This window comes from Struthio camelus, chromosome 11 (assembly GCF_040807025.1).
Source record: "Struthio camelus isolate bStrCam1 chromosome 11, bStrCam1.hap1, whole genome shotgun sequence".
Classification (NCBI taxonomy): domain Eukaryota; kingdom Metazoa; phylum Chordata; class Aves; order Struthioniformes; family Struthionidae; genus Struthio; species Struthio camelus.
Window position 1 is genome coordinate 12,765,958 of NC_090952.1, and position 15,284 is coordinate 12,781,241.

The 15,284-nt window shown below is 42.6% G+C and overlaps 1 protein-coding gene across 8 annotated transcripts in view; it reads left to right on the forward strand.

Annotated features, from left to right (window-relative positions):
- IL1RAPL2 (interleukin 1 receptor accessory protein like 2) overlaps positions 1-15,284 on the forward strand; it is a 407,756-nt gene that overhangs the window by 389,847 nt on the left and 2,625 nt on the right. For all 8 annotated transcript variants that reach the window (XM_068957186.1, XM_009672011.2, XM_009672010.2 and 5 more), the window contains 2 exons: positions 1,626-1,769; positions 5,752-5,922. In XM_068957186.1, coding sequence (XP_068813287.1) covers positions 1,626-1,769; positions 5,752-5,922 — 315 coding nt within the window. The remainder of the gene's footprint in view (positions 1-1,625; positions 1,770-5,751; positions 5,923-15,284) is intronic.

Sequence of the window (15,284 nt, forward strand, 5' to 3'; positions counted from 1 at the left end):
ACAATCTATACAAAAGGCTCTGTCCTTGGACCTTTACTCTGCAAGGTAGCGTAGGTCAATTTAGATGGTCAGAATTGAATGCCCTTCTTCATTTTCTCTTTCTAAGCTGGCTGTCTTGCACTAATTCCGATTTCCCGGCAGAAAATTTTCAGTACAACATAAAAAGTTGCTTTTTCACTGAAAAATAACTTTAACCAACTCTGCTCTCCATTTGACCAGATTTATCCCAAGAGCATATGCTAACTTTACCGTGCAGGACAGTAAAAGTCCTATGAATTTCCTGTGTTCTCAGGGAGATTAAATAGCTATTATATTAGACTTTTTCCATCTATTAGTCCCTGACTTCTTATCAGACAGACATCAGAGATACTGTAAATTGGGAATAACTTGACATCTGATGTTAATTATTGAAATACAAGGCATGGGAAGGCAAGAGTAACCCCAAAAGATACATAGCTAATGTTCTTTTTGTCTTGAAGATGACACAAATGACATACCAGTGATTTTTTTTCTGACCTAAGTTTTAGAAGCATGAAGATCACAAAAACTTTATCTCTCTCTAGGATTATAGTTTTTACATCTTCACATTGTATTTATCGCAGCAGTAAACATCTTCATGACATCTTATTTAAACTAATATAGGCTGTTGGGAGTAGCTATAGTGAAACTGTCGTCTTGTGTCTTTTATGGCTATGTAATGCGCCAACTGGTGTTACTAGCAATATTATTTTCAGAGGACATTTCAGGCTAAGGAACAATACTGTGAAAGTTAGTGTCTGATGTCAGGTAGAGCACTGGATTGGTATTTAAGGGTTTTTATCTCGTTCTGTCATTGGTTTGCTGAATGACCTTGAACACATTACTTCGCTTTATTATGCCTCTGTTTCCCCAGCAAAAAGATGGATAATTGTGTTTGAATGAATTTATGAAGTGCTGTGAGACAGACCGTTTGTGATGTTTCCTAACAAAAGCATCCCAGTAGGAAATTTTAACTAGTGCTGGTTCCCATTAAAATGTAATGTGTACTAAACAAACATGCGGGAACTCTGTTAGTAGCCATCACAACTCAGACAAAGTAGTTCTTAGCAGCTGGATGTGTGCTTCTGGCTTCACACATTATCTTGGGTACTCTAGATGCTCAATTAATTCTCCAGTGATTCAGCTGAAGGCCTGGCTTGGCAGGTCACATCAAATCATCAGCTGATATGAAAGCAAAGTTTAATATTATTTGGGGGACTAGAGTCTCCCGGGTGGAATATGTCTGGTATATCTATTCTCACATGCTGCATACAGCATTAGATGCACTTTGCCAAGACAGAAGATTCAAACTCTGCAAGCTCATTAAAGATTGATTAATCCTCAGTGTAAAATCACTACATAATTCCCTTGCAGAAGAATTATGATTATAGCCTCAAATGCCTCTGGATGGCAATTTCAGATTGGCAGTAGAAGGAGTGTAAATGGGTAAAGTTAAGTAACAGGTAATGAACAAAAAATTAGGCATCCTTAGTGTTACAGTGGTTCTAACAGGAAGCTGTGCAATTGTATGTGGAATTGTACAATGGACTAGAGCAATTAAAGTTTGGAAAGATCATAACCTTTCTGTTTTTCCTTGCTAATTTTAGATTTGATTTACAAAATAGAGCTTGCTGGAGGATTGGGAGCCATCCTTCTTCTGCTTATTTTGCTCGTGACCATCTATAAGTGCTACAACATAGAGCTGATGCTGTTCTACCGGCAGAACTTCGGAGGAGACGAAGCGACGGATGGTAAGCAGCTTCTCAGGGAACTGAATATACCCCGGGGAAAGATTTCAGAGGCCCAAAGCAATGAAACTTGTGGACTGAAATGAATCCCAGAAGATAAGCTGACACCAGTTTAAGTGAAAACTACCTAGCACCCAACAGTGTAAGGCCCTAAGACCTTCTCCCAAAGCCCGCTGCAATCAGTGAGCCTATTCACTGAAGTGTCGCTGGGTCGTGCCATAAGAAAACAGGAGTGAGAAGAGGTGTTCAGAAGTCTATTAGAGAGGCTTGAATACAGTTTGTGACCTGATTCCTCAGGAAAACTCCTCACATGTGGCACTGGGCAACATGGACTGACTGACATCTGCCCAAGCTCACTTGCTCCTGAGAGCGCATACTCATGTGTTGAGGCTGACTTTCACTAGATATTTTTCACTATACGTTCCCATTAAATTGTTTTCAGACCACTGACTAACAGTGGTAACTAGTGAGGGGCAATTGTTATTGGGGTTAACTAGTTAACTCAGTTAATTGGGGGGGTCTGAAAACAATTTAATAGAAGTGTACAGATTGCCTGGAGTCTATGTTTAGGAATAAGGTAGGATGTTTTTCAGTGTTCCTCCCCCCTCCCCCCTTTAGTAACATATAGTCTGTCCTGTGTCTAAAGCTAAACATGTATTTTTAAACTGGAGCTTCAATTGCTAGGAATATCATACATTCTTGCTCCTATGAAGCTGGAGTAAGTAGTGGTTAACCAAACCCAAGTGCTTTGCATCGTTTGCTATATTCTTAACATGTTAATATTACACTATAATTAATATATTATTAATGTGCATATAATTAGGATCTGCTACAGAGCTGAAGTGGAATAGTAAAATATTGCTACTTCTCATTGCCCACTGCAATACTTAGGAGTCACGTAGGCGATCTTGAATGGTGTATCTGAAAGCAAGAATGCATTTGAAAATGGAGCAGGGAACACATTTCCCCCATTGCGCAAAACAATGTGCAATTGCACAGACCTCTTGCTTTCTGCAGTTAGCATTACCATTATCAAAATAATAAACTTTTCTGCTAAGCACTAGTTGGATATGGTGTGAAAAAGTTTGGCTGCAATGAAATCTGTGGGAGCTTTGGAGGATGGGCACAACGTCATCCAGTGGCTTTCAGACTGTGGAATGGTAAACAGCAGAGACAGAAGTCAGGAGATTTCCTCTCTATGTATCTTTATGTGCGAGTAGGAAAATACAAAAATGTACTCTTTTCATACTGTAGCTTTTCTGATCGGTAGTTATCCTGATACTCACACCGGGGGAAGATGAAAAGTGGGATTCTGTGTTTTAGCTGTAGTTTACCTCTAATTCCATGGGTTTGTACCAGCATGACTTCCCTGGTTCACACCAGCCAGGAGTGACCCAAAGTGTCAACTTCCTGCAGATTGCTTTGGTTTGTTTATGTAGTATTTTCAGTATGAAGCTGTTGCATTTTTATTGATGTAACTTTTTTGTATGGTCCATTTTTGAAAGAGTATTGTTTCCTAGTTGCTTAGAGAAAGCTCTGTGAGTACATAGGTGATTTTGTGTGCACATTAATTCTGAAAACAACCTTTCATTTTTCCAGTGCGTGATTTTAGAACCATGCTAGCCCAGTGTTTTATTCTGATCGTGCAGAATGAAACATGGAGGCGGAATATTACAGAAGCCCAGGCATCTGTGGGGACGTTTCTTTGTACCTATGCAGGCTATAGTGGGAACATGCACAGTTGCCATGAGTGGTCAGCTGTATCGATCCTGTTGCAGGACCATGTCTCGGTTATGCACGTATTTATTTAAAACAGAAGATTTGGAACTCAACAGATTTGCTTTATTACTAAAAATACCCTATGTAAGTGGTGTTGGGGAAGTGATTCACTTCCTGTGTCATGCGTAGCTTTGTTTTTAGATAAAATGTTTTGCCAGTACTGAGGAGTAGGGGAAGCCACCTAGAAACTGTCACCAGATAGGGCAGCATCTGAACCTCACAGATCCAGTGGTGGACTAGCGTGGATGGGTCCTTCTGCTAATGTGCCACCTAGGTGAGGCTTGTGAAGAAGCATGCAAGGCTGTAGGGGTATAACGTAAGCGTATGGACTCACTAGAACCCCCGGGAACTGGTTCTTGCATCCTGGCAGCCTCTTGCTTGCATTGCCAGGGAAAACACCTGGTGGGGGCGGTTGCTGCACCCACACAGCTGGGGGAATAGGAAGCACCAGGATCGCTCACAGTCTCCAGCCTGCATCCGGCTTTGTTGGAAAGCCTGGCTCTGCCGGTGCTTTATCACCGGCCACGTCAGCACGCTGGGGTTTGCTCTGCTGCTTTTGTAGAGCTCTCACACCTTTGCAGGGGTTTTGCCTCCCTGATCCCTCGATGGATGGCTTCTCATAAACTCTTTTGGCAGGCTCCCGTACTGACAGGGATGGCAGGTTTTGGACAGGCCTTCAAAGCTGCCTGGCCTTTGTGTGTTTGCTCTTTGTTCTTCTGTCATTTTTCCATCAATAACTGCCATTTTAGCAAGCTGTTGATTTCAGAGAAATACCAGCAAGCCAGGTGGACCTCCTCTCATCCTGCTCTCATGACACTAGGCAAATTGCCTTTTGCAGAGGTGTAATTATTCACGTGCTTTCTATTGCTGTGAATCGCACAGGTCTGGCTTTGTGTAAAGAATAATAAGAAAGTAACCATCACTGCAAGGTCATCAAAGAATGCATTGTACTATGATTAGTTTTTTTTCTTCTTTTTATCAGAATGTATTGATGAGTTTTAACTGCTTTAATTATCTATCATGTGTGCTTTTTTTTTTTAGGGATAATTGGTGCTCAGCCATCCTATGTTCATGCAGTTTTGTTCTCACAACATTAACTATTTGATTTTTCATTTTCTGTAAATAATGGCAGCTGTGCTCTTCCCAAGAGGCTGGATTGCTGAAGGTTGACTTTTCCAATATACTGTTTTCCATTACTGCAAGGGAATAACAAAGAAAAATGCTACTAAGTCTGATCCCAGTGTGGATTCACCGGAGGGTGTGCGCGAAGGCCTTAGACTCCTCGCCTTCTCATGAATCCCTATGTCTTACTCCCCAGTCTTGATGCTGCAGGGTCCCAGCTGGGTCGCTGGCTCTTGGCTCTGCGTGTCGGATGCAGAGAGCTGGAGGCAAACCTCAGAGAAGGAGGAGGAGGAAGGTTGCCCTTTCTAGTGTGTGCCATTGCGCGGGCCTCCTCTGTGGCCCAGTGCCTGCCCGCGTCGTGGCCGGGCGTGAGCTGCAGGCACCGTGCCGGGGCAAGTCCCTCCCTGCACCCCCTGTGCTCCCGGATGTGTTTCCAGCTCTTGTATTGAGAGGCCCAAATATTTTAGAATGGCCTGGGTCAAGTGACCTCCAAAATTATGGCATTGGCTTTAAAGCCTGCCAGGGTTTCTGAAAGAACGCGTTGGTTCAGTTATATTTGTCATTGTTCTCTGCAGAATTAGTATTCACTTGAGTCGTATGTTCACGTCATGTTTTCTCACAGTTACACCCGCAAAGATTATTTCTTTCTTTAAGTGAAAGCTCAAAACTTTCCCATAATCGTAGCACTGTTGAGGCAGAGGAGTTGAGGCTTAAATAAAAACTTACATTAGTGATATATAGAGAGACTATTTTTTTTTTTTAAGTCCCAGCTTCACATTTGTATCAGGATTTTGCCCAAGGTCTTTTCAGACGTGAAGCAGTGTCAAATGCCTACACTGATCACGTGAGACAGAGTTACTACTTAACACAACGTGCAGCAGAAAACTGAAAGGAGATCCTTCGTCTGGATCTGAGGGAACGTCTCTGTGGAAGCCAGGTTGTATGTTACTGGCTTTGTTGAAACAATTTTATTGGGGAATGCTTGATCATTTCTAGCAAGAATACAGTTTCCTAGAACTGCCCTGTACTCTTTATATGGTGCTTTTGCAAGCAACAGGCTGAGCGTGATATTGTTTTCTTACAGACAACAAGGAATATGATGCATATCTTTCATACACCAAAGTGGATCCTGATGCTTTAGACTGTGTTAATAACGACGAGGAGCAGTTTGCGCTTGAAATTCTGCCCGATGTTCTGGAAAAGCACTACGGATATAAGCTCTTCATTCCGGATAGGGACCTGATTCCTAGCGGAAGTAAGTATTTCTGACTTTTGAGCTGTAACCCTCCCTGAAGTGTTATGAAGGCCTGGACTGCACAGTAAATTCTAGATGTGGAAAACCTCTCTTTGTGAAGCGGCTGCCAGTTTGGGAGAGCTTCCTCAGTACTGCAAACTGGAGCTCTAAGTCCGAGTTTGTTCCTGCACCGCTGGAAGCGAAGGGGAGCTGCCGCTGGTTTCAGTGGAGGCAGGGGCTGGACCTCCAAGGGGAAGGAGCAGCAAACTGTCGTCCAAAACCTCTGTGTCAGGCACAGGTAGCTAAACAGGAGATTTTCGAAAAAGATTCTGTAATCTCTGTTTTATCAATGAAAATGGGATTTTTTTTCAGTAATTATTTGTTTGTCCACAGCAGCTGTACAAGTATAAAAGTCTTCTTTCCCGTTTAGTCTTGTTTATTTCCTATCTTTGAAGTGTCACAAAGTGGTACTTTAGTTCCCAGTTAATGGTATACATGCAGGGTTTTTGGTTAGGGTTTTGACCAACAGTTGCATTTCTAAATGGTGTCGGTATTGTGTAAGCAATAGGCAGTGTGTAAGTAATACTAGTTCCTCAGAGGGCTACGTACAGCCCAGTGATATGATGTTGTTTTCCACACTGATGGTGAAATACAGTAGTCCATTTTCTGTCAGTTTTGCTGCAGCGTGGGAAGAGTCTGCAGCACCTTCGGATGTGTGTAACAAAGCTAATACCTCCTTAGCTGCAGTTATGACATCTCCCTTTCCAGATTCGCTTTGGACAAGTCAAAAAAGACCCTGAACAGTATGCATCATCTTGCTGAATTCTGCATGCACAGTATGTTTACCTTAATACCACACTTATTTGAAACGCTACCGATGTGGGAAATACACCTTTTTATATGAATTCTGTCTGCAGATCGCTTATGTGAAAAATGCTAGAAGAGAGCATGAACTTCTCTCTGTATATGCTAGAATATAAGAAATCTGAACAAGAAAACAAAGCGATGGCTGTGCTGGAGCAGATGTCCCCAAACGAGAACAGCTATAACGTGGCTGCGTTTGCAGCCTGCCTGCCAAAGACCTGAAGCTGCTGCCGTAACGGCTGCCAAGCGCCAGTGCCTGCCCCAGAACCTGGAGCCTGTTCCTTCTCCGACATTTCAGGGAGCTGGAAGCAGAGCTCTGAGCTGTCCCCTCTGGGAGACAGACGCTAGAGCCCAGTCAGGGATTGTGCAAAGGCTCATGTAGTGGCTTGAATTTATCGTTTGCGTTTGCAGCTCTGAGGTTAGAGCTTTTTCCCCTCGGCATTTCGCCCTGCCCCGATGAGGTGCTAGTGTTACCCCGTTAGTCCCCTGGCGTGGGGTGTTTCGGAAAGGGGACTGGGCTCGTGGCCTTTTCAGCTCTGTCAGTGCAAGCAAGTGATGCTGAATTATTAGGTACAATTAAGAGAAAATAGGTCTTTTTTGCGTTAAAAATCGCAGAACTGTAGTAAATAGTTGTGTTTCCTATCCAACAATACAGCGGAATTATATGTAGCAATTACACAAAGTGAGTTAAGGAGTTTAAGTCTAGCCTTTCAGTGATAACTGTACTGAGGTACAGATTAATCTGAAACGAGATTCTTCCTTCCAGTGGCTGTATCAACGAGATATTTTATTTTTGTCTATTTTTGTCAGTCAGACACTCAGCAAATTCATGTCATTGCTTTGGGTATTCATTAAACTTCTCCGGAAAATGTAGGGTACCTGAAAATGTCAGTTCCCATTTATGAGCATCCACAGATTTGATTCCTCTGTTTTGCCTCTCAAACTCGCTTCTGCGATATTGTGAAAGGGCCCGATTCTAACATTCGAGCTTCGAGAACGCTTCATCAGGCTTAATGGCAACGCAGAATAAAACGTGTGTCTGCAATGAGTATGATTTGCATGCTTTGGCTTTGAAAAGGATATGGGGAAAGACACTTTATTTTGAGGGTGCAGAAGAGAGGGAGAGGCGACAGGGAAGGAGGGAAGAGCCAGACTGCTGTTTTTAAAAGCTCTCCGGGCCCCTCGGAGCACGGCAGGTACCTGGAACGCGGCTGTTTCCTTGTCTTGCAAGGACGTGCTGCGAAGAGAGCAGGGAAGAGAGGGTGACAAGGTATTGGCCTCCTAGGAACTTGAGAGATAAGCAAGCAAAATCCTATGGAGAGAGTCTTTCAGAAAGTGGCAGGTGTGACAAGACATGTAGCTCTTTAGGTTAGATTTCTATGGAAAAAGGAGGGGGATGATAGTAATGATCTTTTTCAGTTTTAGGAAACGTCTCTTCCCTCATGTCTTGCATTTCCTTGTCTTTTGGTGTAAGCGTCTGTCACTGTAATGTGGTAAAGCTTTCCCTTCGCCGTTCTGTTGAGTTTCCTTCTACACCTTTGCTCAAATGTATGCGATTCCAGTAGCTCAGTAAATAAGGTGTGTTTTGTACAGCTGGTTGTTTCGTATAATCTCTGCAATTTTAAGGTACTGCCACAGGAGGGTGTGCATTATTGCGCTTGCTACCCAGCGTGAAGCAATGCGTGCAGCTGCTATTTGGATTTGAGAGCAAGGAAAAAATACATGTGTTAAATAGTATTTCATTTATCTTTCTTGGAGACTTTTCTGAACAAACTGAAAAGCTGACCCCACAAAAATTCAGGGACAAGTTTGATTATATTTTTTCCCAGCTGGTTCATCTCTAACCTTTGGGGGAAAACTCTGATAGCCTCTGCATCTCCCTGTGCAGCCCGGGGAGAGATCACAGGCAGATGTGCATTAGCCAGGGCTCAGCCCCAGCAGAGAGCTCCTCAGTGCTGCGTATCCGAGCTCTGTATTTCGGCTCCGAGCTGGGGATGGGCCCTTTCAGGGGAGCATCACTGTAGCTGGTCCTGGCGCTGAGAGGAGGGAGCTCGCGGCTCTCGGGCCAAAGTGCCGCTTCGTTGCTGGAAGGCAGCTCCCGGGGCTCCGGCGGGCAGGGCGGGCTGGGCTCGGTGGCGTTTGCAATGGGCTTTGGTTTGTGGGCCCTGCAAAGCTGGGATGTGAGTATTACTGCAGCGGAGTGTTCTGCCCTAGCAGGAGGGAGCTCCTCGTGCCCGGGGCCGGGAGGTGCGCACGGGGCTCCAGCAGCCCCGCTCACGCAGGAAGCCCCGCGACCCCGCTGTTAAAGAATCCTCTTTGGTCGTAACAGAAAGACAGTCCTCTGCTCTCCCAGAGCTGACAGCACGTATACCCTTCTGCCTAGCTGCCTGCAGCATAAATGACCGTGCCAGCTGGGAGAACGAGACTGTGATAGAGCTGCAGTTGTTATTCAAGTTTTTTTGCAATTATCCTTTCTTCCACCCTATTAGTTTTCAGGGCTTTTTTAACAAACCCTTTCCCACAGCCAGCTAGACTCAGAAACCCTGGGAGCTTTTTAACTCAGTGTTAGAAGACCTGAGGAGACTGAATAGTTGGGGGAAAGATAGGACTAGTATGTTTTTACCCAAGTCGTTTGCTGTCTTGCTAAGGATGATGTGTCTACAGAAAGAGAATGATGCATTAGCACTTGGCTCTCTTAAAATTGGGACTACATTAGAAGAAGATATTTTCCTCCTGTTGTTTCTGCAAGTGATTTTAAACCCTGAAAGTGAAGAGGTCAAGATTGTCGAGTTGTACCTTTAATACCAGCAATACAAGTCTATTAGAGCAGCAACAAGTTGCTCTCTAAGCATACGTGCATTTGATCTTGACTGTATTGAAAGCACACCAGCAATTCACTCCAGCTCAGCCCAGGGTATAGAGATCAGGCACTGAAGAGAACAGCAGTGATGGAATAAAAACGTCTGCTTTTACCTGGAAAGTGAGAGGTTGGCAGCACCCCAGGAGAGCACCTCAGGCATGTGATGAGAGGCATCCAAAGGTCAACATTGCCATTCTGGCCCTTTGCAGTTTTGTCTGCCTGCCTGTGGCTCTCCTTACTGGTGAATTCCAGCTTCCCACGGTCCTGGACAGAAAAAAAGCAACTGGACTGTGTGTTGGGGTTCCCAAGGAGTCTTAATTAGGTATATGACCCCGTTAATATGGAATGGACATAGAGCAGTTAACACCACAGGCTCCTTTCAGAAATCCCTGGCAGTCTATCCTTAATGAATATCCCACTTTATGCCAGTGCATGAGGTGAAAAAAAAAAAAGGAAATACAGAGGAATGACAATTGCAAGTGGAAGAAAACTGAACAAAAGCCCTTTCTTTAGCATCAGCTGGACAGGCTGGCTGCCCTGCAGTGGTCTGCTGCAGGCCACTAAGATGCTCAGGGAAGGGCTGAGAGAACTGCATTCCTTAAAGAAAGGGCCAAGGAAGAGAAGGCCAAGGAGGAAGCTTATTGTCTTCTCAATGGGAAAGTGCGGAGAAGATGGAGCCAGACTCTTGTCAGAGGCGCACAGTCATAGAATAAGAGGTAACGGATAAAAGCTGAAACATCAGAAATTCCAGTTAGGAAATATTAGGATATTAGGAAAATTTCTTCACCATGACAGTAGTTAGACCCTGGAGCAGAACCCAAGAGGCTGAGAAATCTCCAACCTTGGAGATCTTCATAACTCAACCAAACAAGGCTCTGAGCAACCTTACCTAATTTAGTCCTGCTTTGGGCAGGGGATTGACCTAGAGACCTCCAGAGGTGCCTTCCAACCTGCTTTGTTCTATCAGTCCATGATGCTAAATATCAGGAAGTTTGATGCTGATATCTATCACCAAACTTAAAATCTCAGACCCCTGAGTCTTTCTCCCATGCAGCCTATGCAAGGAGACATCCCCAGAGCCATCTTCTCCTTCTCCTCCTTAATCCCCCCACCCCTTACTATGTTGAATACAAAAAGCTTGGTAATGGCTAAGTGAGTGGTATGCTGAGAGGGCAGTGCGTCATGCTGATCTGCTTTACTTGTTTCTTTATATTGTACTTATCAGCTGTCCCTTAGCTTATACAGGGATTATGCCTCCCGGGGCAGGGACCATCACTCTGTTCTGTGTTTCAGCAGTGTCAGCATTACTGCTGTTGTGGCCTGAGCTAGCACAAGTAATACATATTTAATAATAAGAAAAACAAGACATTTAACCCTTTCTGCTGTAATGAGATATCCAGAATTAGGGTTTGAGGACCATTCCATTAGTAAATCAGGACTGAATTATTCTTCTGTAAATAACTCTTTCTCAAGTGATAGTCATGTTGCCCAATGCAGCAAAGCTAGTTATGTACAGGGTAGCAGGAGCCAGCTGGTATGGTTGATGGTAGATACTCTTTGATCCTTGTGGTGCTGCTGATCGCGTTTCCCAGAAATAGCAGTAAGACTTGATACAAATCTTGGTGTTCTTTCTCTCTCCCTCAATTCCTTCTGCAGATCGTCTGAAGCTGGTTAGCCAGTCATTTCTTTGTGTAAGCACCTCTGTCTCCATGGTGTTCACTAGTTTTCTTGCTGTCAGTCGGCTTGCACAGTAGGTTGTCTGGGTCTCCTTCCAGCCTGTGGTTAGAGTAGCTCATTTGAGATTCAGTAGGCAGTTCTGCATGGTTAAGCTCTTGCAAATGTAATGTATGTTTCAGACTTCTGTTCTTCAGTGCTTCAAACTACAGTTTGGCATCATTACGTGTTGACAGTGTCTAGTGAATATATACTTGCTGTTAGGTGATCTGTCTTCATTACTGAAGGGCAACCATGCAAAAAGTCATGTTTGCTCATGAGTCTAAAGGTTCTTGCTCTCCATACATCTTTGGATATCATGTTGGACATGATGCAAGTAAGTTACTGATAGAGTTGCCCAAAATTCTGACTTTCTGACCTATGAGAAATTCCAGCATTTTGAAAATTGGTGTGGTGCCATATTCAAAAATGGTGTTTTAGAAAAACAGATATTATTGGGTTGAAATTAAAATGTTCTTTTTCAAAAAAATCAGGTGGGTTAATTCTAATACTGACATTTTATTTTATGTTATAGTTTATGATAGAATTAAAAATTAAAAGAAATATCATTTTGGAAAATAAAAATGAATGATTCCATGCTGACCTCGTCAAGGTGACTTTTTCTCCCCCTGCAATGAAATTTCATAGTAGTTGAAAACTTTTTTGGGGAAAAATGAAGTTTCAACTAAATTACATTATCTGATAGAAATATGTTTTTCTAGTTGATGCTAATTGGTGATTTAAATCCTGAAGTCCTACTCACTTTTTCCTTGATTTCTTAGTTGAAACAAAGCCATTGCTTGACAAATACTCAATAGAAAGGCAAGGGCAACTCTCTCCATCCTAACTTGCCATATAGATAGCCTGGATTTAATAGCTTCTGATGAACTAACCACGTAAAGATAGACAACTCAAGCTGCAGTATTTTGAGCAGCCTCTAATTCGGAAGTGAAAGGAGGGCAAGTGATGCAGCAACTCACAGATTTATGCTGTCAGTGCGGTCCTGCTGCAAATTGAGGTTAAGCTCCTGCAGGCTTTAGTGAGACAAGAATCTGCCCCCCTTTGCTTTACCTTGCAGAAATATTGTGGTTACACCCGTTGGGCATACTCTAGAGTGCATGCAACAGAAGCATGCGCTCCGGGGAAGCTATCAGCTCCTTTCCTTCCCTTCGTAGGTGAAAACCAAGAGGTACTTTTTCAGCCACACATCAAGTTTCAGCCATTCAGTTCTCCCTGGGTTTAATGGTAGTCACAAGCTAAATTTATTGGGAATACTCGGTGCTTCTGGGTCAGATGGCTTGAAAAGCTGTTTGCCTTTCCTTTGGGCTTCTAGCTGTGTGTAATATAGTGTATTTCATCCTCAGTGCACCAGCAGAGCCCTGTACACAGGCCATGTCTATCAGGGAGCCAGTTGCAAGCCTGGGAGTTTAAAAGAGCACCTAGCAGTAATTTGTGAAGTGTCCTATGTAGTCATCTGTTTTAAAAAAAAAAAAAAAAAAAAGCTTGTAATTGCTGCATTATCCAGTAATTAAGCTGGGCGTAGCAAAATATGGGAGAAGCAGAGAGGGGAGAAGAGTCCATCCGGGAAACTAGGGAATTTTTCCTACCTTCCCCCTACCTCACTCCCTATTCAACTAAAGCAAAGTCTGGTGAGTTTTTGGCTGAGCTGGTATGATGGATTATTGATGGGTTGTTGCTATTAAAATTATTGCCACTAGGTATTTAGAGAGATGAACATGTAGTGATTTTTTTTTTCCTCCCAGTAGATGCGCATAGTATAAGCATGGCTGTGCTTAGCACTGACCTGGATATGTGGTACTGAATGGTATTGTGTCCTGCAGAGAATTGTCTTGTGCATAGCAGTATTCTGAGTTGCTTGAAGGAGGGATGAATATGTCTCAGGAAAGATGCATGATAGTTTGTTGTTTTACTGTATCTTGCAGATTCAACCTCTAATGATGAAGCTTCCCACCTAAATTCTTTCTTTTTGGGAGCAGAAAGAAAGGAAGAAAATGAAGAGTCTGAGCTGTTGATACATTGGGATAATCTCTTTCCATTGTATTGAACATTTCTACCTTTCCTTAAGTTTTGTTTCACCAGTTCTGCTTATCATTTTCTCGTTGTTGCTGATTCTCTCCCCACTCCACTGCCTCTCCCATGGATTTTAATGTTGAATTTTTTTCATTAATGAGTAAACGTTTTACACAGAGCAATGTGGGGGTTTTCCTCATAAAATATTTTAAGAAGAAAAATCAAATAACTGTAAATGCTGCATGATTAAAGAATCATAAAACATTAACTAAAAGTCAGGATTGTTGCATAGACATTTGTAATGTATGTGTATGTCTTAAATTTGTCTGTCTGTAGGATGTTTACAATTGCCTTTTTTCCATTTGTGAAAGAAATTCTTCTTGCTGCTAAGTGGTGAAATAAAACGTTGGTAAAGGCAGATTTTATGCTAACTATGCCTTCAGTCTTATGAAAATAAGCTATTTTAAAATATTCTGTTGGTCTATTTTGTAGCTGATTACTTTACTGGAAGTGGTGTGAATAAGCATGCTGTGGTATGGTGCCTGGGACTATAAAAATAAGTCTTGCAGTAACAGATGTTGATTAATGCTGTTATTTGTAATCGTTGTTCCTGCTAGAGGGCAGTGTGTGTAAGCGAGGCCCTGCCCTGTGCTGAGTAAAGATCTGTTCTGTGCAGCTCTTGTGTCCAAGTCTTCATTTATAACCCGTGCTTCTCCTCTGCTGTCGGACAGCACATCCTGAGTAGCATGCTCAAGAAGCTCATCTAGTTAAAAAAATAAATATATATACATATATATATATCTCCTGCTTCTAAGTTGCAATCACAGTGCTGGGCAACCAGTGAATGCTTTTCTGACCTTAGTATTTTTTTCAAATATTTACCTTTTTCTGGGCTTGACCCAAAACCCATTGAAATTCACTGAATTCTGTTCATCTGAGTGGGTTTTGGATCAGGTCTGTGAGTAGACCTCTTTCCCATCGTGTTCCATGTCAGACCGATGTAATTGGCATCTTTTCCCTATCATCCTTGGGACAAGGGAGACTCAGGACCAAAAACCAAAGTCCAACTTCAAGAATATTTTGCAGTTCAGTAAGCTGACATCACGGAGCTAATGATGGGGCTAGCATTTCTGCTTACACTGATCATTTGCAACTACTTGGCGTGCATGAATAAAAGAAGAATGCTATTTTCTTTATCACTTATGTCTCAGAAAATAAACACCTCCAGTATGCTTAAATTTCCCATTTGTTCCCGTCACTTGTGAAGTTTCTGTTCATACGTTGGATACGTAGAAGCGCAGGTTTGCAATATTGAAACAGACCATTGGGCCATCAAGAATCATATTGTGCTTTTGCAGTCAATACCTAAAGAAGAAAGAGCTACCATGATGTTTCTATGCAATAGCACAATTTCTGCATGTGATAAGGGCCGATTTCTTCTTGAGCTCTTGCTAGTTACACGTTGTACACTCTGCAGCATCCTCATGTCCTGCATCTGAAACACGAGAACTGCTTCCCAAAGCGTGCTTCCCTCAGTGCGACTTGAATCATAACCAGTGTTAATGTTAAAATTTACACAAACATTGCATTCATCTTGAACTATAATTTTTCAGTAAGTGAACTCTATTATTTTTAGTCACTCGAATGCATCTACACAGCGAGGATATTATGTAAATGTCATTGTGTTGAGATGAACGGGGAGAACAGTGAAGGACAGAGGGTGTTACTAAGGAGTTTTCTATATGTATTCTATAAATGTGTTGTGATATGCAATCCTATTTTTGTTGGAGTATATTGTGAAATACCCCTTGTCCCCTTGTGGAGCAGTAAGCTATAGGATTTTGTTATACTTAATTGCAAGCCTGATGTTTTGATACAATAGACTTCTTTATTCTTTACTCTTTCTCTCTTTCTA